General features: G+C 47.5%; 1 protein-coding gene across 7 annotated transcripts in view; it reads right to left on the minus strand.

Annotated features, from left to right (window-relative positions):
- The window catches only part of ARHGAP23 (Rho GTPase activating protein 23), a 131,119-nt gene that overhangs the window by 21,760 nt on the left and 85,587 nt on the right, over positions 1-23,772 (minus strand). For 4 of the 7 annotated variants that reach the window (XM_056816820.1, XM_056816818.1, XM_056816817.1 and 1 more), the window contains 9 exons: positions 23,139-23,294; positions 22,693-22,804; positions 22,181-22,253; positions 21,363-21,500; positions 17,514-17,810; positions 16,603-16,664; positions 15,468-15,598; positions 14,853-14,974; positions 14,458-14,613 (listed from right to left, as the gene is read on the minus strand). In XM_056816820.1, the coding sequence (XP_056672798.1) occupies positions 14,458-14,613; positions 14,853-14,974; positions 15,468-15,598; positions 16,603-16,664; positions 17,514-17,810; positions 21,363-21,500; positions 22,181-22,253; positions 22,693-22,804; positions 23,139-23,294 (1,247 nt within the window). The remainder of the gene's footprint in view (positions 1-14,457; positions 14,614-14,852; positions 14,975-15,467; positions 15,599-16,602; positions 16,665-17,513; positions 17,811-21,362; positions 21,501-22,180; positions 22,254-22,692; positions 22,805-23,138; positions 23,295-23,772) is intronic. The other 3 variants (XM_056816819.1, XM_007482332.3, XM_056816821.1) reach the window with 2 other exon arrangements.

The raw sequence follows: 23,772 nt of genomic DNA on the forward strand, positions 1-23,772 counted from the left end.
TCTGGGCCTGGCTCTCCATCCACTGAGCTGCCCAGCTGCACCCCCCTCCACTTTGGCCCAACCAGAGAAGAGCTCCAGGGCTGTGGCCACAGTCTCTTTGGGGTAAACATTTTCAAGCAACTCAATGCAAACATCCACATGATGTGGATGAAAAACATCCACAGCTCTGTGTTGGGTCTCAGAGACTAGAAAGCTTTCCGATAAGCTCAGGGCTCTGCCTTCATACAACTGAAGAGGAGCATGGCACATCCATAAATAGCTTTGATGAGAAAATTACTGCAACCAGAATTCAGGAAAGAACAATAACACGTTCTAAAAAAAGGAAGTTTGGGGAATGATCATGCCTGGGTTTTTCCTCAAAGAAGATAGGTACGAAGGCAGCTCTCTCCCCTTCTTCGCAGAGGCGGGAGACTACAGGCAAGGAACACTGCACGCGCAATCAAATTAGACAAGACAAGTGTCGGTTAATTTGGCCGAGCTGCTTTTTGCTCTAACTTTTTCATTCAATGGGATGGCTCACTGGGTATGGGAGGAGAATTCTATTGGGAAATGAAGGTGGGGTACAAATTAAAGATATGATTAAATTATTTCTTTCATGAAGGCCAAGTGTACAAAAACAGGCACGAGGTCAAGGTTATTATTAACCGAAGTATTGACTAAACTGAAGAGGAGCCAAGTAGGGCGCTGAGATCACAGGAGGCTTCCCGGATAAGGAGGAGGCTTTTACTTGATTTTCAAAGGTTGGGCAGGAACTGAAGAGGACAGAGAAGGGGGAAGGAAAGGGAAGAGATGCCGGGCCCAGGGAAATGGCCATAAAAATGGAAAATGTAGGGAGATATGCTGGGCATGGGGAAGGCAGGATTGGCTGGCCTGTGGAGTAGGCCAAGAGTAGCCAGCAGCTAGGTGGCGCCGTGGATGAAGACTCATCTTCCCGAGTTCAAATCTGGCTTCAGATACTTACTAGTTGTGTGACCCTGGGCAAGTCACTGAACCCTGTCTGCCTCAGTTTCCTCATCTGTAGAATAATTTGGAGAAGGAAATGGCAAACCTCTTTGCCAAAAAAACGCCAAAGGGGGTCAGGAAGAGTCCAACACGACTGAAACGACGGAACAACAAGACTAGGCTGGCTTTCCGCTGTTCCCTGTCTGTCCCCCGTGCTTCCCCGCCTCTCTGACCTGTTCCCTATGCCTGGAATGTCCACTCCCCTTCCTCCCCACCTGTTGGAATCCTGTCCATCATTTGAAACCGAGCCCCAGCTGCCTCCTCCCTAAACCCCTCTGATCTCTCCCCACATTCCTCCGCAGCGTCTTGTACCAAGCTCATCATTTGTGCTACAGTGACACAAAGCGCCCTTGGGCTCAGACCTGGGTCTGAGTGGTCCCCATACTCTGCAGCTGGGTGACCCTGGGGAAATCCCTCCATTCCTCTGCCCTGGTGCCCTCTCTATGGAAAGGGAACCACAATTCCACAGACCGCGATGTGGAAAGAAGCTTAAAGGCCGTCGTGCCCAACCTCGCCATTTTACCGAAGAAGGAGACCGAGGCCCCGGGACGAGTGCCGTGCCCAGGGTCACGCAGGTCCTCTGACTAGAGCGACCAGCGGTTCCCCGTGCTGCCTCATCATATCTGTACCGACCAGCTCCAAGGGCCATTGCTAAAGAGTTGTTCTGAAGGTGGAAACCAAACGCCCTGATGCCGGTCTTCTCCGCTCACTGCCGATGGGACGCTGGGCACATGACAGCTCGCTGAGCCTCAGTTTTTGTTGTGGTTGGTCCCGTCTGACTCTCCATGACCCCATTGGGGTTTTTTTTTGGCACAGATACTGGAGTGATTTACCATTCCCTTCTCCAGTTCCTTTTGCAGACGAAGAACCTGAGGTAACAGGAGCTAAGTGACTAGTCCAGGGTCACCGAGCTACTAAGTATTTGAGACCAAATTTGGACACAGGTCTTCCTGACTCCAGGCTGGGCACTCTCTGCCCCACGATGCCACCCAGCCTCCCAACGGATCACACAAGAAACTCCTAATTGGTCTCCGAGCCCTCAAGACTAGCCTCTTTGCAACCCATCATCCGCTCAACTGCCAAAGGAATGAACAGCCCTGACGGTCTGATTATGTCACTTTGCTATTCAGTAAACTCCAGTGACTTGCCCACGGTCACCCAGCAAGTGTCTGAGGACAAATTTGAACCCAGGACCTCCCATCTCTAGGCCTGGCTCTCAATTTATTGAACCAACTAGCGACCTCAGTGAATTGGATTTAAGTGAGGCAGAGCTGGGCAAAGTTGATCAGCCTCGTTTTCCCAGAGTCCCAGAAGTCCAGAGACAAGACTGAAGTCAGGATGACCAGTGATGGCCCAGGATGCAGTGGATGGCCTTGGAGGCATCCAAGCGTTCCGTAGAGCTTGTTCCTGCTGCCCTCAAATGGCTCTTACCCACCCATTCCGCCGGGGAAGTGCCCTTCACCCTCCTGGAGCAGACAACCCCTTAACTCGCCACTGGGCTTGGGGCCCATTGCGTACCCTCAACCTCTTTGAATCTACAGGGACCAGGAAGCCGCTGGAGTTTTAACGAGAAGGAGGGATGACAAAGCTAGACGTGCACTTTTGCAGCTCTCGAGAGAGTGGTTTGGAGATGGGGGCAACTAGAGGCTGGTCTGTCCAGGAGAAGGAGGATGAGAACCAGAATTGGGGTGGTGGGTAGGGAAGCAGAAAGAATATGTCAGGGGGCAGCTGGGTGGCGCAGGCCTGGAGACAGGAGGTCCTGGGTTCTAATCTGGCCTCAGACACTTCCTAGCTCTGTGACCCTGGGCAAGCCACTTTGCCCCGGTGCTTAGCCCTGACTGCACTGCTCTTCTGTCTTGGAACCAATGCACGGTATTGATTCTAAGTGGAAGGTCAGGGTTAAAAAAAGAAGTGCATTTCCCCCAACCCTTACCTTCCATCTGAGAAAGGACTTAAAAATAAAAGAGAAGGTGGTCATCAGTGCCGAGGAAGGCTTTTTAAAGGCTATGAGGTTTCGCAATTGAGATATCACTGGTAATTTCGCTCTCTTTTCTCAAGAGTTCCCAGGAGTGAGACGAGGTGAGAAGCCAGCTTGCAAAGGGTTGAGAAAAGAGTGAGGAGAGCCAATCAGTAAACATGTATTAACCACCTCCTCTGTTCCAGGCCCCGCGCCCAGCACAAAATGAGGCAAAAGAGGCTCCTTGCCCTCAAGGAGCTCACAGTCGACTGGGGAGACAGATGACAAGAGAAGGTGGCAGTAACAAGTATAGAGAGCTTTTTTCTGGAAGTCTGACTGGGAGAAAGGGAAGAGAGATACAGGAGGGCTGTTTGAAGGGATAGTAGGGGCCAGAGAGGCTTAAAAAAAAGAAAAGCCGTTATCTTCCATCATCTTGGAATTAATACTGTGTATTGGTTCTAGGGCTTCGTAAATGGGGTTGAGTGACTTGCCCAGGGTCACCCAGCTAGGAAGTGCCTGAGGCCAGATTTGAATCCAGGGCTCTCCCCTCCAGCACTGGCTCTCTATCCACTGAGCTGCCCAGCAGCCTTCAGGAGAGGGTTTTTTTAAGAATGGGAGGATTGAGTGGGGTTGTAGGCAGCAGGGAAGGAACCAGTAGACACGTAGTGATTGGACTCCCAAGGAATCAGCACAAGGCCCAGCACATAGAAGAACCTTCATACTTATTGACTGACGATTGTTTGAATTGAGTGCCTGCAGGGCTGCTAAGACTTCTTCCATGGGGATCAGAAAACCTTCCGAGTAATTCCACATTCAGACCACCAGAGGGCACTGTTGCCACACATACGATTGAGGACCAACCACAGCATCCTCATGCCCACAAACTGAACTTGAGTCAAACGACTCCAGAGACTCATCTAAACCCTATTTCCTCTGCATCCACCAATCCCTAAACCCTTGCAGGCTGGCTTCATTCCCCATCCCCTTCACATACACTTTCCTGGTGCCCCCATTTTCCTGAATCTTCTATTTGGCGAAAGATTTCCAGTTCTCATCCTCCATAACTTCTGATACTCTGGTCACTCCTCCTTCTTAATATCCTCTCTTGGGGACCAATGGGTGGCTCCGTGGATAGAGAGCCAGGCCCAGAGACAGGAGGTCCTGGGTTTAAATGTGACCTCAGACACTTCCCTGCTGTGTGACCCTGGGCAAGTCACTTGACCCCCATTGCCTAGCCCTGACCACTCTTCTGCCTTGGAGCCAATACACAGTATTGATTCTAAGGCAGAAGGTGAGGGTTTAAAAAAATAACAAAATGAAGATCCTGACATAGATGGCCTTGGAGGCCCCTTCTAGCTCTTGATCAGTGGTTTCCAGCCTCTAATGTAGCTCCATCCCACATTGCTGGTCTAATTTTTTATTTTTTGAAACCTTTAACTTTCTGTCCAGGGCTAGGCAATGGGTATGAAGTGACTTGTCCAGGGTCACACAGTTCAGAAGTGTCTGAGACCAGATTTGAACCCAGGACCTCCTGATTCCAGCCTTGATATGAGGGAAAACTTCCTAACACTCAGAGCTTTAGAAAAGTGAAATGGGCTGCCTTGAGAGGGAAAAGATCTTCCTTCGACAGAGGGTCTTCAATCAAAAAGTGAAAGATTTCTATCACTTTCAGGACGTTAAGGTGTCTGAGCGAGAATGAAGTGAGTGAAGCATTAGGCCAAAAAGCTCTTGGATCAAATCCTGCCCAAGACACTGTATGTAGCTAGGTGACGCAGTGCTTCACTCGCTCCATCCTTGCTCAGACACAGGATAAACTATACAGCCCTGAGGTTTCCTTCCAGTTTAAAGTGTATGTGATTCCCTGTTCACTCCTCTTTCCTCTTTTTCTCTCTTCTTTTCAAACCCTTTCCTTCAGCCTTAGTATCCATTTTAATGCAGAAGAGTGGTCAGGGCTAGGCAATGGGTGTCAAGTGACTTGCCCAGGGTCACACAGCTGGGAAGTGTCTGAGACCAGATTTGAACCCAGGACCTCCCATCTCTAGGCCTGGCTCTCCATCCACTGAGCTCCCCAGCTGCTCCCTTTAATATAGGGTTTTCTAAGTTAATATAAGCAGCAGGGTTTCTTATGTAGGGTTTAGTGGCCTTCCGTTCTACTTGAACTTGACACAACTCATCCAGACTATTGGAGGTGAGAGCCTCCAAACAGCTCCCCTGCCTTCACAGTTTCTTGCCCATTTCCAGTCTATCCCATACCACTGGGGTAGCAGCTAGGAGGCACAGCAAAACAGTGTCCGGCCCCCGAGTTGGGGAGATTTGTCTCTCTGAGTTCAACCGTGCCCTCAGACACTTAGTCGCTACATGACCCTGGGTAAGTCACTTAATTCTCTGTCTCAGTTTCCTCATCTGTACAATGAGAAGGAAATGGCAAACCCCTGCAATCTCCTTGCCAAGAAAACCCCAGCTGGGTCCCAGAGTCCAACATGATCGAAGCGACTGAACAAGAATAGGCTGGCTTTCCACCGTCCCCTGTGTGTCCCCTGGGCTTCTCCTTCTCTCTGACTAGTTCTTTCTAAAGCACAGCTATGATCCCATCCCTCTTGCCCTCCTTCCAAACCTCCAACAGCTTCCTTTGACATCCAAATAAAATCCAAACTCTTTCCCCTGTCATTCAAGGCTCCTTCCAAATGTAGCTCCAGCTTCCCTTTCCAGTTTTATTAGATGCTGTCCTTCCTCACACACCCCACATTCCTCCACGGTCTCACTGGTTTATTTAAACTTGCTCGCCCCCCAAAAACATTCTCATGCTTTCTTACCTCTAGACCCTTGCTTCTCCTCCCATCTGGAAAGATGGGCGCTCCTTGACCTCTCTTCTCCCCTATCCACCAGTGAATAGAGGGCTGGGTCTGGAGTCAGGAAGACCTGAGCTCAAATTTGGCCTAAGACACTTACTAGTGAGACCTTCTTGACCCTGGACAAGTCACGTGGCTGCTTGCCTCAGTTTCCCCAGCTGAAAAATGAACTAGAGAAGTCAATGACAAACCACTCCAGTTTCTTTGTGAAGAAATCACCAGAAATCACTGAAAAATGACTAGGCAATAAGAAGTAAGGTAGAGAGGCAATTCCAACAGATTCTTCTGATTGCTGGAAATGGCAATATTGCGGTCCTCTCCATCCAAACATGGCGGATCAATCCCTTCCATCTTCCAGCCTCATTCCATCAGGTCCCCTCCTCTATGAAGTCTTCCTGGTTCACTCTAGCTACAAGTTCTTGGTCCTTGCCCACCACGCTGCTACAGCTCTGTTTGTAAGTCTCTTAAGGGACCGGATCTCATCCTACCGGGAGCCTAAAGCTATCTTGTATGTACCAGACAGAGGGGTCAGGTGGAAAGAGCATCCTATCTGGGACCAGAAAACACGGGATCAAATCTTGGCTCTGTTACAGGATTACGTCATGACCTTCGGAAAGTCATTTTCCCAGTCTCAGTTTCCCCATCTACAAAAAGAGAGGGAGGGAGGGAGGGACAGAGGTAGCATAGTGGATAGAGAATTACGTCTGGAATCGGGAGGACCTGGGTTCCAATCAGATACCACCCAGCTGTGTGACCCTGGACAAGTCACTTAATCCCATTTGCCTAGCTCTTGCCCTTCTGTCTAAGAGTTGGTACTAGGACCCAAGGGAAGGGCTTTTAAGGGGGGAGGGGGACTGAGCTACATGGCCTCGAAGGTCTTTTCTCAGTTCTAAATTTCTGAAGTTCTCAACTCAATTCCCCGAGGGGAAAGGCTGTCCTGTGTGGTGTCTTCTATTCAATAGTGTGAATGAATATTCAATAAATATGGAGTGGAGGAATACAAGATAAAACAGCCAGGTCTACCCAGCAGACCGAACACACCTTTACTACAGTAATCAATCGATTAGTAGGCAGTTATTATTAAATTCATTAAAATATTATTAAATATGTACCAAGTGCCAGATGCTGTGCTAAGCACTGGAAAAAATTAAATACTTCCTGAGCCAAAGCAGTTCACATGCTAATGGAAGAGATTATATATAAGAAATATATATGATATACGGACAAAATAAATACAAGATAGTTGGGGGGGGTGCTTGAGCTGAGTCTTAAAGGAAATCAGGGAATCTAAGAAGTGGAGGTGAGAGGAGTAGTGCATGCCTGGCATGGGGGAACAGCCAGTGCAAAGGTATGGAGATGGGAGAGAAAGTATTATGTTTGTAGAACAGCAATTAGGCCAGTATTCTGGATCAGAAGGGAAAAGGGAATAATGTAGATAGGGAGACTGGAAAGGCAGGAAGGGCTGTGATGAGAAAGAACAGAGCTTAAATTTAATACTAGGGACAATAGGGAGGCACTGAAGTTTATTGAGATGGATGACGGATCAGTCCTCATCTTTCTTGACTTCCCTGTTGACCTTGCTTTCCACCTGGATATTCTGTTCAATTTGGGTTTGTTTGTTTGTTTGTTTTTTTAAACCCTTATCTTCTGTTTTAGAATCAGTACTGTATATTGGTTCCAAGGCAGAAGAGTGGGAATGGCTAGGCAATGGGGGTGAAGTGACTTGCCCAAGGTCACACAGTTAGGAAGTGTCTGAGGTCACATTTGAACCCAGGACCTCCTGTCTCTTAGGCCTGGCTCTCTATCCACTGAGCCACTCAGCTGCCCCCTCTTTGGGTTTTCTTGACACTGCTCTCTCCTGGATCTCCTCCTACCTGTCTGACCATCCCTTCTCTATCTCTTTTGCTGACTCATACATCCATATCATGTCCCCTTACTGGGAGAGTTCATCAGCGTGACTCCCAGGTCTCTACACGGGACCTCCTTGGCCATGATTTTGCTTTCTGTGGTTTCATTTATCTACAGTCAGAGGCTAATCCAGGAGGTCCCCTGGAGGCTATTCGTTCTTCTCTTTCCAAGGCTGTAGCCATCCACGGCAGGTCTCGGACCACATCCTCCTTGGATAAGGCTCGCCCTCTTCCCTGAGCTCCAGGCACAGGTCTGGCCTCTTCTGAACCTCCATATGGCAGTCCCGGATGCTGTCCTCGGGTCTGACCCTGGCGTTACTCTGACTCTTCACCCCACACCCCCTCCGACCAGCTGGGAACTCATCTGCGGCCTAATCCCTTCTTGGGAGAGGCAGTCCCTGACTCTGGTTAGGCCCTCCTCCCCTCTTTGCAGACTCCTCAGGGGCCTCCTAACTGGCCTTCTGCTCCAGGCCTTTCCCTTCTCCATCTCAGGGCTAAAGTGACTTTGCTGAAGTGCCGATCTGACCGTGTCTCTCCTACTGAACAAATCCCAGCACCTCCTTCTTGCCTCTGGGAGGAAACACGTCCTCTGTTTGGCTTTGAAAGCACTTCCCTACCTGACCCCAATACCTCTTCTCAGCCTCATTATACAAGCCTCTTCCTTCGAGATTCTGCAAGGCAGCCAAGCTGCCCTCCTGTGGGTCCTTCACACCCAGGACTCCATCTCTCATCTCCCTCCCTTCTCACCAGCTATCCCCCATCCATACCTCCACCTCATGAAACCTCTGGCTTCCTTCAGGATTCACCACGCCAAGCCCTTTCTCTTCCTCACCAAAATATCTTGCCTACGTCCTATTATTGTTCAGTTGTGTCTGACTCTTTCACGATCCCATTTGAGTTTCTCTAGGTAAAAATGCTGATTTGTCATTTCCTTCTCCATCTCATTTGACAGATGAGGGAACTGAGGCAAATAGGGTGAAAGGACTTGCCCAAGGTGTCACAGCTAATAAGTGTCTAAGGCCAGATTTGAACTCAGGAAGATGAGTTTTCCTGATTCTGGAAGCAGTGCTCTGTCCGCTGTGCTACCTAGTTACTCATGTGTCCTGTGTATATATAATATAATATAATATAATACAAAAAATATAATATAATATAATATAATATAATATAATATAATATAATATAATATAATATAATATATATACACATGTATATAAGCCTTTACTTTCTGTCTTAGACTTAATAATTCTAAGGCAGGAGAGCAGTGAGGGCTAGGCTATAGGAGTTAAGTGACTCGTCCAGAGTCATACAGCTAAGAAATTTGTCTGAGGTCACATTTGAACCCAAGTCCTCCCGTTTCTAGGTCTGGCTCTCTTCCCACCGGCTGCCTCCTTCCCTGTATATAAGTATTTATCTTCCCTTCCAGAATATGTTTCTTGAGAATAGCGACTTTCATTTTTCACATTTTCATCTCCAGCACCGAGGACAGGGTCTGTCACAGAACGAGCTCTTAATAAATGCTTTTTGATTCAATCAATTACTGATGATCAGACCTGAAAAATCACTTTGCAGCCCTATGGAGAATGGTTTGGAGTGAGAAGAAACTTGAGACAGAGAATCATATACAAGGTTATTGTAACAGTCTAGGCAAGAGGAGACTGAATGCCTGGACAAAGATGGTGCCTATGTAGGCAGGGAGGAGGCAATATACCGCAGAGATGCTGTGGAGGTAGAAAATTCTGGTAACTAACTGGCTATCTGGGGCAAGGAGAGTGAGGAATTAATTAAGTGCAAATACACATAGGATCCCTCCTAGCTCCCAACCACTCTCTCCTTTCTTTAGAAATCGTGATGGAGAATAATCCCCCAAGGGCATGACAAATAATGTTATACAAAAGAACAGAAAGATGGCATGTCTCCTTCCCTCCAGATTTATTCCCAACCTCCCCGCAATCTGCCTTTAGTGCTCATAACTCTATTGAAACTGCTTTCTTGAAGTCACTAATGACTTTCTGATTGCTAAAGCCAATGGCCTCTCAATTTTCTTAGGCTACAGTATGCAACACCATCATCAGCCTCATAGATCACCCCCTTCTGGAAATTATCTTACATCTGCCACCTTCTCCCACCTTGCCCCCAACCTCTTGGGCTTCTCGGATTATTATATCATCTTGGCTCCACTCCTACCTTTTAAAATGTTAATTATCTTCCTCCTCCTGCCCCCTAGTTTGGGGTAGGTTCAAAGTCCAATTCGCAGCCCCACTAACTCTTCTCTCAATCTACTCTTTCTCTTAGAGAATTTAACCTCTTCTAATGGATTCCACAGTGGTCTCCATGAAGGTAGGAGACTTTTTTTTTTACTTTTTTATCCTCAGAACTTAAAAGATGCCTGAGTACATAGTAGGTGATTTAAGAATTGCAGTTTGGAAGGAAGGAAGGAAGGAAGGAAGGAAGGAAGGAAGGAAGGAAGGAAGGAAGGAAGGGAGGGAGGGAGGGAGGGAGGGAGGGAGGAAGGGAGGAAGGGAGGAAGGGAGGAAGGGAGGAAGGAAGGAAGGAAGGGAGGAAGGGAGGAAGGGAGGAAGGGAGGAAGGGAGGAAGGGAGGAAGGGAGGAAGGGAGAAGGGAGGAAGGGAGGAAGGAAGGAAGGAAGGAAGGAAGGAAGGAAGGAAGGAAGGAAGGAAGGGAGGAAGGGAGGAAGGGAGGAAGGGAGGAAGGGAGGAAGGGAGGGAGGGAGGGAGGAAGGGAGGGAGGGAGGGAGGGAGGAAGGGAGGAAGGAAGGAAGGAAGGGAGGAAGGAAGGAAGGAAGGAAGGAAGGAAGGAAGAAGGAAGGAAGGAAGGAAGGAAGGAAGGGAGAGAGGAAGGGAGGGAGGGAGGGAGGGAGGGAAGGAAGAAAGGAGGGAGGGAAGAAGGAGGGAAGAAGGGAGGAGGGAGAAGTATCAAGTGCTTACCAAAGGGAAGAGCTCTATGTTAGGTGGAGTTTAGTTATTCACTTAATTTAAATACAATGGGCATGGAGGAGTTAGGCAGCCCAGCTCTCTCCCAAGTGCTACCCAGGTATTTCCAAATGCTTAAGAGTCTTGAAAAAACCTTTACCTTCCATCTTAGAGTCAGTACTGTGTATTGGTTCCAAGTTAGAAGAGTTGAAAGGACCAAGTATCAGGGGTGAAGTGACTTGTCCAGGGCCAGACAGCTAGAAAGTGTCCAAGGCCAAATCGGAAACCAGGTCCTCCCAACTCCAAGTGAAGTTCTCAATCCACTGAGCCACTCAGTTGCCCCATCAAGCCTTTTAAAAATCTCTACTAGTGCCAAGCTCTGTGATAAAACCCCAAAATAAAACCACAAAGAGTTCCTGCCCCCAAGGAACTCACATTCTAATGGATGAGAACATCCAAGCAACAATGAACAAACATAATAGAGGAAGGATTCATAGGAAATAGTCTTGAGGCAAGGCAGAAGCACTGACCAAGAAAAGTGTCATTTCTACCCAGATGACCCTGAACATCTCCAAATTCAACCCATCCCAACCCAAATCCGTCTTCTTCTGGAGGAGGTGCTCCTCCAGAAGCACCTCCTCTCCCACCTCTTTTTCTCTCTATGAGAATGTGATTCTCAGAAACTTGCCAACAATCTTGACAACTCTCTCTCTCTCTCTCTCTCCCAGAATTCCAGAACTTCAGAACTGAAAGGGTCATCAGGGAGCATGGAGGCCAATCGATACCCAAACAAAAATGCCCCTTACAACATTCCTGACAAGCCTCATCCTGAAAACCTGGAGTGAGGGGGGAAGAGAAAAGGAATACACGTTTACTAAGCACCTACTGTGTGCTACTATTGTACACCTACTGTACTAAGAGCTTCATACACACTTCCTCACTTAATCTTCACAATAATCCTGGGAGGTAGGTACTATTATCCCTGGTCTATACTTAAGGAAACTGAGAAAGAAGTTAAATGGCTTCCAGGGTTACACAGGCAGTAAGTGATGGAAAACAGATTTGAACTCAAATCTTCCTGACTCCTGATCCAGTGTACCACTGTAGCACAGTGTATCTACCTATCTACCTACCTAGCTCTTTCCAGAAACTACCAATTCTATTGTGGGATGGCTCTACTTAAAGGTTTTCCTGAATCTTAAATTTTACTCTGTGCAACTTTTACCCATTTAATCCCAATTCTTCCCTCAAAGTCTAACCCCTCTTCTTGGCGATAGCCTTTCATTTAAGAGACCTATCCAGGTTTCCTCCTGAATTTTCTCTTTTCCAGATGAAACATTTCCCAGTTCCTTCAACCAATCTCTGTTGGTTACTCTTCTCTGGGCATTCTCTAGCTAAGCAATGGCTTTCCCGAACCATGGAGGCCAGAACTGACCATGATCCTCCAGGTATCATTAAATAAATGCCTGAATCCTTAATTTCTGGAGATTTCACCTCCTAGGGATAAAAGTTTCATTGGCTGTCACATTATATATTTTGGACTTTTATAGAGTATGGAGTTCCCTCAAACTCACAGATTAATTTCAAGCAAACTGATGATATTTTGCTCATCATGTACTAGGGGCATGGAATGTTTGAGCCCAAGCATAAAACTTTACATTTCTCCCTATAAATTTCATCTTACTTGATGTGGATGTCAAGATCTTTTTGAATCTCGCCATGCAGTTTCCTTTACACCTAATGGCATCGCCTTATCTTTTTTTAAAAAAGCATTTCTAAGGGGGCACCTGGGTGGCTCAGTGGATGGAGAGCCCAGCCCAGAGATGGGAGGTTCTGGGTTCAAATCTGACCTCAGATACTTCTGAGCTGTTTGACCCTGGACAAGTCACTTGACCCTCATTGCCTAGCCCTTACCACTCTTCTGCCTTAGAATCAATACACATTATTGATTCCAAGACGGAAGGTAGGAGTTTAAAAAAAGAAAAAAGCATTTCTATCTTGTTTTATCTTTTGAAAGATCTCAGCAGATAGAACACTAGGTCTGAAGTCAGGAAGACCTGAGACATTTATAAGCTGTGTAACCTTGGGTAGGTGCTGTTATTATCCCCATTTTACAGCTGAGGAAACTGTTTAAATAGAGGTTAAGTGACTTGCCCAAGGTCATTCAGGTAGTAAGTATCTGAGGCTTGTATTTGTAGTCAGGTTTTCCTGATTTCAGACTCTGAATCATTCAGCTAGCAACTGTCCCTCATTAGCGCTGAATCTCTGACTCAGTTTCCTCATCTGTAAAATGGCAGTAATTACAATACCTACCTCTCAGGATTATTGTGAGAATCAAATCAGATAATATTTATAGAGCACTTAGCACAATGCTTGACACAGAGTAGGCACTAAATACTTGCTTCCTTCCTTCCATCCACACATTCCTCTCAATTCTCACACTACGTAGGCAGTCTAGAAGTCACTCCTGGGGTACTGCAACAATACTTTAACTTCTCTCTCTGCCAGTAATTTATTCTGCACACAGCATTCAACAAACTATATATGCCAGGCACTATGCTTGGCGCAACAAGATCAAAAAAAGGAAATAATTCTTTTCATCAAGTATCTTGTAATTTATTAGTTAAAACAATATGTTTAATCATTTTCAGAGTCCTACCCCACTCTGTGTGACCTCATTCAGGGTTTTCTTGGCAGTGATAATGGAGTGGTTTGCCATTTCCTTCTCCGGCTCATTTCCCAGATGAGGAAACTGAGGCAAGCAGGGGGAAGTGACTTGCCCAGAGTCAAACAGCTAGGAAGTGTCTGAGAGCAGAGTTAATCAGGTCCTCCTGACTCCAGGACCATCTTCTATCCACTGTACCACTTATAGGTCTTTTATAAGGGGCTCTAAATACAACCAAAAGAGTTACCACCAGATCCTTAGGATAACAGGGAGAGCCACTGAAGGGTCCGAGCTGTGTGTGAGTGCATGTATCTGTGTGTCTCTGTGTGTGAGCCAGAGAGAGATGATTAGGAAAGTCACTTTGGCAGCTGAGGTTGGAGAGGCAGGAAGATCCATTTGGAGGTTCTCACAGTAGATGGAGGTGATGAGGAAGTAATCCCACTAAGGCAAATGCTGACTGTGTTGTTCCTCTGTTAAGGAATCTATGTGGCTCCTTTGGCATATTAGAGATCAACTCCAAATGCCTCAGCCTAGCACACATTAAACAGCCTCAGCTCCTTCGACCCATCTCTAAAGGGCTCTTTAGAGCCATTTACAGATGAGAGCCTCCATTTTTTACTAAGTATCAGTTCCAAGGCAAAATAGTGGTTTGGGCTAGGCCACTAGGGTTAAATGACTTGCCCAAGGTCACACAGTTAGGAAGTATCTGTGGCTAGATTTGAACCCAGGACCTCCCATCTCCAGGCCTGGCTCTCAATCCAATCTCAATCTCAAATGAGTCATGTAGCCCCCATTTCAATTTCAATTTGACACCCATAAGAGCATGTGCAAATCTCATTTGACTGGATCATGAAATAAAGTTGGAAAGGTGGGGGCACTACTAGATTGTAAAGACTCTAAATGCCAGGGAAAGGAATCTAAATTTTACTCAGGCAATAGGGAGCCGCAGTAGGGGTCTGAGCAGAGAGGAACAACAGGAGCAGATCTATCAAGCCTGCTCGATTAGGTACTCAATAAATGCTTCTTCCCTTGACAACAGCATGCTCAACCAGATCACAAGTAAGGGAGTGCCTTGTGCTGGCCTCAGCCATACACTCAGAGAAACACACTGATTTAAAATAAAAAAGTGGCTCAGACAGACTCACCTCATCTTGAAGGTTGATGTCTCCCGGTCCTCGGTTTAACTGTTCCTGCAGACTAGATACTACAGCATTGTTGCCCGGCACTCGGTAAATACCCATGGACTCAAGCCCCCTTGCCTCCACCATCCGGCAACACGTTGACACAATCAGGGGCACCCGCTGCAGACAAAGGTAGAGGAGCATCACTGTTAGAGCTGGTACTGAAAGGGTGGGAGAATGTTGGGGGCAGGAGGTGGAAGAGGTGGGAAATACACCAAGACCTGATTCATCCTCTATGTATGGGGGGGGGGGGTGAAATGGGCTGTTTCTGGGTTCTGACTAAAACAGTCTCCCTTCTCCCAAATAACTCCCCTCCTCCCTTGCCAGACACACTTTGCTCCTAAGGTCTGAAGCCCCACCTGGTTGTCAGCAGCAGGTTGACACTCTTCTAGACGAACCCCAAATGCCCTTGGAGAAGGCTTCTTATTCTTCTTCATGATGTTGATGCCCCAGGGGGCTCTTGAGGTGGCAGCACTGTCATCTGAGGGTGCCAAGATGGGGGTGAGGGGGAGGGGAGAAAGAAGAACACACAGTGGTTATTGAGGGAGTCAAGGGCATTAATTTACCATCAGGAGTCCAGACATCTATATAGACATAAACATATGTACATGGTAATCCCATAGAGATACGTGTATATTTAGAAAGACACATTGGGGGCAGCTGGGTAGCTCAGTGGATTGAGAGCCAGGTCTGGAGACGGGAGGTCCTAGGTTCAAATCCGACCTCAGACACACTTCCCAGCTGTGTGACCCTGGGCAAGTCACTCAACCCCCATCACCTGGCCCTTACTGCTCTTCTGACACAGTATTGACTCCAAGGTGGAAGGTAAGGGTTTAAAAAAAAATACTAGAAAGAATACAAAAAGGCTCAAGTCCACTCTCCTCAACCAACTGCTCCAATTTCAGCATTACCCCTGAAATCCTCTGCCTTCCATACTAAGGTAGGTTCCCCATTCCCTCCTACCAGTCTCTTACCTTTGGTCCCTGAAGGAGGATCCTGGGTCCGGGGAGATCGGGGAGCATTCTGCTTCAGGAGCTCTGATTTGAGCCCCGCTATTCCTCGAGAGCCCTTGGGAGAGGAGTCTGCTTTGGGGCCAGAAATATGGCTAGGAAAGGAATAAGGACAGAATGGTGGAGGGGTCTGCATTTGAAAGCTACTGCTTTAGACTTCCCTTTTCCCTGAACCTGATGGAAAAGCCCATTGGTGCTGCCCTCATCTATTGCAGGATATGGGTGAGATGGGCAGATTCTTTCCCAGTAGACCCAAAGTGTCCAGAACACATGCTCCCTTATCCTCTGTATGCAGCCTCCATCAGAGGTGCAGGTGTTCCCACAATCATCTAGCCCAACCCCATCATTTCACAGAAGAGGAAATGGAGATTCCAAGAGGATAACTGACTTGTTCAAAGCCACCCAAGCAATTAGTGCCAGACCCAAATCTCCTGACACCTCAGGTCAGTGCTCTCTCCAAAGTTGTCATAACAGTATAATGCCCCATAGTCCACTATTTCCACTCATAGAAACACAACAGGAGCTGGAAGGGGACCTTAGAAGTCATCTAGTACAACTCTTTTATTTTACGAAGGAAGAAACTCAGGTCCAGAGGGAGAACTGTAATCCCCAAGGGCAGGAGATGTTATATAAAAAACCAACTTCCATCAAGTCTATTTTGGGACCATTTCCAATTAGGGGCAGGAGGGGGCACAGGAAAACATCAGGGTTAATAATAATAGCTAGTTCTGGCCCCAGACACTTCCTACCTGTGTGACCCTGGACAAGCCACTTAGCCTCCATTGCCTTACTGCTCTTCTGCCTTGGAACCAACACACAGTATTGATTCTAAGATGGAAGGTAAGTATTTTTCTAAAAAATAGCTAGTATTTGAAAGTGCTTTATCTATACTGTCTTATTTGATCCTTGCAACCACCCTAAAAGGTAAGTGCTATTATTATCCCCATTTTATAGGTAAGGAAACTGAAGTCAATAGGAGGGGGAAGTGACTGATCCAAGGTCACACAGCTAGTAAGTATCAGACTGGATTGAACTTGGGTCTTCCTGACACCAAGCCCAGCCTGTTATGATGATGGAGGGAATGCCTAGTAGGTCTTACCTTACTTTTCGGTAGTCATTAAGTTTCTTACTGATCAGAGCTTGATTGGCACAGCCAGGGTCCTAGGGAGCAACAGAAGCAAAGTGGAGGAGGGGGATGGGAAGAGAGACATAACACACCAAACGTGAGGACCCAGTGGAGCAGCCAGCACCTTTCTCTCCCATTGCCCATTACTGGCACTTGCCCCAACCTACTCTCCTCTCTCCTGGTAAGAGACTTCTACCCCCGAACTGGAGAGATGGACATTTAGAGCCAGTGTCTACTCCCTTCCTGAGGCACCACGGAGGCGCCCCTATCTGTGATCCCTGGGCCTGAGCGTGGCACCCCTGGAAGAGAGGCTTCTGCTCCACACTGCCTCGCTGGACGTGGGCCTCTCAGACTATGCTGGGCAGGGGGGAAGGAACAAGCCCCCTCTTCCCAGAGCGGTGGGGAGGGAGGCCCATCGGGATCCCGCCTTTTGACACAAAGCCAGGAAGTCCCGAGGCCCAATGTTGAGGGCACTAGCCTCTTTCCATTCCGGGCCAGAGAATGGCACTCAGCTGACAACAGCACCGTCTGTGCCTGCTCCTAAACCCCCGGGAAACAGCACCAAGGGGAGGGTCAGAGACAGTCACGTCTCCAACCACTGGGCCCCTTTATCCCCTCCCAAGGTCATCTTAGCCACACTGGTCTCTAGGACAGCCCTCCCTACCACATGGTAACTGGAGCCAGCTCTACCTTTGGGGGCTGAGGCCGGGACAAGGTAATTGTATCCTCTAAGAGCCTCAAAAAAGGGAAAGCCTCCACTGTGTACTCAGCAGCTGAGATGAGCAGAGATGGCAGGGGAAAGTTTCCGGATGGCTTAAGAGGCACATGTGGGGAGAGGGTCCCTCCTGCCCTAGGGTGGCTGTGGGGGAGGCCCCGGCCCTCACCTCGCCCTCGGCCCTGCTGTTTTCCCGGATCGCTCTGATCCAACCCAGCATATCATCCCGGTCCTCAGCCTGAAAGAGATATTCACAGAAGTCAGCGGTGGTGAGCCGGAACACATGCCTCCTCTTGGTTTCGCTGTAGGAGATGTCCACCAGGCACGAGCTGATGCAGACGGGCGCCGTCTCCTCCTCACCTGCGCCCGCCGTGCCCGCCTCCCGCCGCTCCTTGCCCAGGGAGAGTGAGTGTGCCCGGAGCGCAGCATAGACACGTTTCCACTGGCGCAGGCCACCACCCACTTTCTGCAGAAGACACACAGACAGAGAGGGGAAAGGGGGAGAGAGAGAGGTGAAAATCTGAATTTATGATTGCCCCCCTCCTCCCAGCACCCCCTCAGCCCTCCCAGACTCCATCCCCCATGGGCACAGTCAGCTGCCTCGAGAGGAATCGGCTCCTTTAAGATGCTGTCACTCAGCTAGAGCCTCTGAGTGTGCACCGGAAAATGAGGAGGGAAGGGAGTGAGGTGGCAGAGGCCATAGGCCACTTTCTTCTCCCAGATGGTCCCCCAAATCCTTGTTCAATTCCTATTCCTAACCCATAGGATCCTGGTTTCTCTTTCTCTTTTTTTTTTTTAAACCTTACCTTGCATCTTAGAATTGATTCTAAGGCAGAAAAGTAGTAAGGGCTAGGCAATGGGGAGTAAGTGACTTGCCCAGGGTCACACAGCTAGGAAGTGCCTGAGGTCACCGTTGAACCCAGGATCTCCCATCTCTAGGCCTGGCTTTCAATCCACTGAGTCACTTGGCTGCCCCCAGGATCATATTTTTCAAGCTAAAAGATCCCAGAGTTTACTTAGCCCAATTTCCTCATTTTCCAGATGAAAAATTTTCAGCCCAAGTCACTAGCCCAAGGCCACTCAGGGAGTAAAAAGCAAAACAAAATTTGAATCCAAACCCTGGTCTCTTTCCCCTTTATCATATCTCTTCTGCTCCTAAATTGAGCCCTTACTCTTATGTACCTTTATGTGTTACTTTCCTATCTTCCTCAGAAAAAAGGTTCCTGAAGGGACTTGATACCTTCATTTTCAAATTCATAGGCTCCCATATTGAACGTTGAAGCATCAAGTCCAAGTTGCTCCTTTTAATAGTTGGGGAAACTGAGGCCCAGGGAGGGAAAGTGAGTGACTTGTCCAAAGTCACACAGGTAATAAGGAGCAGACGTCACCTAATCCAGGACTTACCAGTGTACCCGCCTGCCTCTCCAATTCAGTAGTGACCTCATCTATAGTCACTGATTCCCTGAAGGAAGGGACCATTTCTCTCATCATACCAGAGGCTTCCCAAAGGGAAAGGCCCTAAGATTTCTTTCTCCTTGGTGACTTGCAAAAGGGAGATTTCCCACAGGGTTAGAAAATATGCCTTCCTGGCCCCAAGAAGAACATGCTCATTTAAAAACTAGGATATCACAGTTCTTTCTGGTCCATTTGAATGTATGCAGAAAATAGAAATGGAAAAGCTTCTCTGTGTCATCACAGAATATTATGAGTATCTTTGAAGACTTAGTTTCCCTCCACTCTTACACTGTGGGAAGGAGGGAGATCTGAGGTGACCAGACAGTGTGAAATGAGGTATCGTTCAAAGAGAGCCATAAAAATGCTTGACTGATATCAGGAAGACTTTGGGTTCAAATTCCACCTTTGACACTTACTAACTGTGCCACCATGGGGAATAGCCTCCCTGAGCCTCAGTTTCTTCATCTATAAAATGGAGGTAATAATACCTGTACTAACTACCAGCACTGGGTTTTTGCTGTGAAGCTCAAATGAGATAATGTGGGTCAGGAGTCCTGGATCTTGTTTGTGCCACCAACCACCAGTGAAACCTGTGGACCTTCTCTCAAAAGAACGTTTATAAAGGGGGGGGGGGGGCAGCTGGGCAGCTCAGCAGATTGAGAGCTAAGCCTAGAGACGGGGGGGGGGGGGGGGGGGGGGGTCCTGGGTTCAAATGTGACCTCAGACACTACCTAGCTGGGTGATCCTGGGCAAGTCACTTAACCCCCATTGCCTAGCCCTTACTGCTCTTCCACCTTGAAACCAATACTTAGTATTCTAACACAGCAGGCAAGGGTTTAAAAACTGTTTATAGAGGCATAAAATAAAATTACAGGATTACAAAGAAAACCAATTATAGTGAAGCAAATATTTAACTTCTTTCCTACCAAAGTGTAGAGTCTCCCCAAAACCTATCTACAAATTCCAGGAGGAGAAGGGGCAGAGAAAGGGACTGGGAGTGGGAGAGTTCGCTATGGACTCTTGTTTAGGAATCCCTAATGTAAATGAAGCATTTTGCAAATTTTGGAACATCAATTATCATTAATATTTAATGGTTTCCAAAGTCCCCAGGAGGGCATAACAAAACTAAAATCAGGCATGGACTCAAAAAACCTCTTCTCCAAACCTCCCTTCCCTCAATTTCTGCCCATGTCTGGTTAATCTGAGAGAAAGGGCTCTCACTCACTTAAACCAGCATGAGTAAATGAACTAATTACAGGGTGTGCAAAAGAATACAGAGTGCATTTATGGGACTGGAACTGGGAGTGTCTGATTGCCCAAGATGTAGCCTGGTTTATCCAGAGGGTGAATAATCCCGGCTCCCTGACTTCTCCTTAAAATCCCAGTTTGGTGGCTCTTTTCCTATGAACAACTTCTAGGAACAGGCAATGCCTATGTGAGGAAGGAGAAAGGCAACCTGGTAAGCAATTATAAGGGATGCTACAAGGGGAATAATGGTGTGGAGAAATACTTCCCTTAACTAATTCCAGCCAGACTCCCCACCCCAGCATCTTGAAGAGTATAAATTCTACAAAGACTCCCATCTCCTCCACTTTCCACCAGCTCACTTTTCAGAGCTCCAGGTTCCCCTTACCTCTCTTTTACAGGGTCCTATCCCAGACCCTGGAGTCTCTGGAGAATTAGCATCTCTGGAAACCCCTCTATCGGCTAGGACTCAGTGTCCCCACCCCTATATCTTACACTTACAGCTCTGTTCTGAAGGGTTTAGTTTGGACTAAAGTCACCCCAGGAAGTCAGCTGAAAACCAGAAGCCTCAGTCCAGAGGTGGGCTGGAGTCAGTTAGATAGAATGAGGTCTCCAGAGCTGATTGTTAAATTTTCAGTGTGAGCATTTGCACCTCAGAAGTGATTTATTGTTTTGTTAAGTGTCTAGATTTAAAATAATGGGGAAAATGTTAATAATGTCGATTAAATTAAAAATATGTCACAGGGACAATTTTTCCACTCAAGAGCCACGTTGTTAAATATTTACCAGCAACCCCCCTGGATTCATCTTGTCATTTGTCTTTCATTTTATAAAATGTGCTCTATCCAGCCTCTTAAGATGATAGGATCCTATTAGTCTCAGAGCTGGAAGGGACTGGATCGGTCATCAGTCCCACACCCTCATCTCACAAAAGGGGAATTTGTCCAAGGTCGCATCCATACTTGATATTTTGGGGTTTTTTAACTCAGGGCCATACACATACACCTCCCTAATTAATTCTGGCTCCTAACTCCTGTTAGGAAGCTTTGTTTTTGTCTTCATATCTGTCTGCTGCACTTCGAGCAATTCCTAGAACACAGTGGACACTTGAAAAATTCTTACTGAGCTGAACTGGAATCTAACCTTGATCTCACATTGCAATTTAAACTGTTTGCCTCTGGTTCTGAAGCTGCCTTCTGAAGACCTATTTCCCCTACAAGTTGTTTTGAAATATACTCTCTTCTGTAGGAGAATTTGGGTCAGACAAACAGCAACCCCAAGACTTGCACCCTCCTACCCCCATCTCTCCCTCTCTTACCTTTCCCTTCTTGGTGAGAATCTGCTTAAAATATAACCAGCCTTCTCTCCTGACATCACTAAAGGCCGTGTCTGAGAGGTCAGAGGTTGAGTGCCTCTTGGAGGGGGCATCTTCTGATGTGCCCAAACTGTCCAAGGACTGTGGCGAAAAGGGAAGAGTAGGTCAGGCAGGAGCCTACTGGAGCACCTCTTTAAATACCTCATGTTTGGGGGCCATTATGTCTGGTCTTCCTTTTCCTCTTTCATTTGTTGTGAAATCTTGAGTAATTTATTTAACTTCTCTTAGTCTCAACTGTTGAAGTCCTAAGACATCCACAGGAGCCGTGGAGGAGTTGCAAAGGATATGACCTCCTAAGGCGTCACAGTTAGGAAGAGAAAACTTGACTAAACCCTCAACTTCAGACTGGAAGGAATTAAATCAACAGAGGAAGTGATACTGTCAATAAGGAGTTAAGTAAACAAAGGAGCTAATAATGTCAATAAGAAGTTAAATAAACAAAGGAAATTGTACTGTCACCAGGAGCTAGGTTAGCAGAGCAGGTAACAAGGTCAGCAAAAGACCTGCTCACATCAAGAAGGAAGGGAAATGAAGATGGGCCATTTCCTCCTTCCCCTAACTCCCATCATCAAAGACAAGCCCATTCCTCCCTGTTGTCTCTAATGGAATGTTACAGCTAGGGATACTGAGGCCCAAAGGCAATAAGTGAGTCATCTTAGGTTACAGGGACTGACCGAGTGGCAAGGCTAGGGACCAAGGCTCTGGCCGGCAGGGCTGATGCTTTTATAGCTCCCTCAACCCCACCACCTGCAGCATCTTACCCCATCTGTGAAGAAACTTCGCAGCATTCGAAGGCTGGGCACTCGGTTAGGGAGTCGTCTGGAGAAAGAAGCACTGGCGGGTGAGGAGGGGAAGAGTGGAATAAGGGGAAGGGGACTCTTTTTCTTTCCTTCTCTAATCATACAAAAGATTAAGGATTGCCATGAATAGAACACTGCCCTCCCACTAGGGAAAGGTACCAGAATTTGTGGGGCTCTGAATCAGTGATCACCCCATCGCTTCAACTCCCTCATTTTTACCAATAAGGAACCAGAAATGTGGAGTGACCTGATGAAGGACATAGTGACTATAAGCAACAGCCAGAATTGGAAACCAAGCCTTCTCCCTTAATTTTAAATTTGCCATTCAGAAGGGAGCCTCAGTCCTTGCCCTGCCCAAGTTTGCGTAACTAACAGCATGAGAACGGGTGTGAGGTACTACTTAGAAGAGGTGACCTTGCCCCGTGTCCCTCTTCTCTCCTCTGTCCCATCAAACCACACCAAGAGGGACTTACCGGAGGATCCTGCCCTCTTCCCGGAAGGTGTTAAGGCCATCATCGCATGACTTGGAGCGCTCCGTGGTGATGGCCAGAAGATAGGATGAACGTCGGCCAGCTTTGATACTGCCTGTAATGCCCGTCCCCAACACATACACTTGGGGGTTGGGGGCACATCCAATGACTCCCTTGTCCCTCCCTCTTTCCCCCACCCACAGGGTCCCAGACTATCTCCCAGTGTCGCCCATCAGGGTCTCTGACCTGGAGGTGAAATGATCACCAAGTCCTATCCCCAAGAACAAATGGAAAGCAATCGGGGAGAGGGACTGAAAGTCAGACAGTGGGCTCCCCCCAAAATAAGATCGCAACCTTCATAACATCGTGGCTTGAGACTAATATAATCAAGTAGTGAGCAGAATAGGAATTAGGCTGTGGGCACAACGAGGATAGGCATGGGTACTCACTGCAGTCTTGGGAGTAGTGGCGGCCAAGGGCAAAGGTGAAGGTTGGGGAGGATGGGCTGGTGCCCATGACAGGGGCTGAGTTCATGGCACTGGACACAACGGCGGAGGCTGGTACATGCTTGGCTTTTAGGTCAATGCTGGGGCTGGTAGGTTCATCTTCAGAAGGATAAAAGCAGGGAAAGTGGGAGAGGAGACCTTAGCCTAGTTCATCATGCAGCCTGACATCCTGTTCCTACTTGGGGGTGAATGTCTACAAGACAACCCTCTTTGGTATCACTGAAATCTTCAGCCAGACACAATCTAGTTCATTCGAGGTGTGCACCCTAAGGGTGGGACCATGGATCACCCAGCTGAGCAGCTAGGTGGTGCAATGGATAGAGCGCAGGAAGACCTGAATTCAAATCCAGTCTCAGATCCTGTTTAACCCTGGGCAAGTCACTTAATCTCTATTTGTCTCAGTTTTCTCATCTGCAAAATGAGGATAATAATAGCACCTAATTCCCAGGGTTATAGGGAGGAACAAATGAGATAATAATTGTGTGTTTTAAGCACAGTGCCTGACACTGCGTAAATGTTAGTTATCATCATTGTCATCATCATTTCAGACTGGTTGCTTTTCAAGGGCAAAAGATGC

The sequence above is a fragment of the Monodelphis domestica genome, chromosome 2, assembly GCF_027887165.1.
Source record: "Monodelphis domestica isolate mMonDom1 chromosome 2, mMonDom1.pri, whole genome shotgun sequence".
Classification (NCBI taxonomy): domain Eukaryota; kingdom Metazoa; phylum Chordata; class Mammalia; order Didelphimorphia; family Didelphidae; genus Monodelphis; species Monodelphis domestica.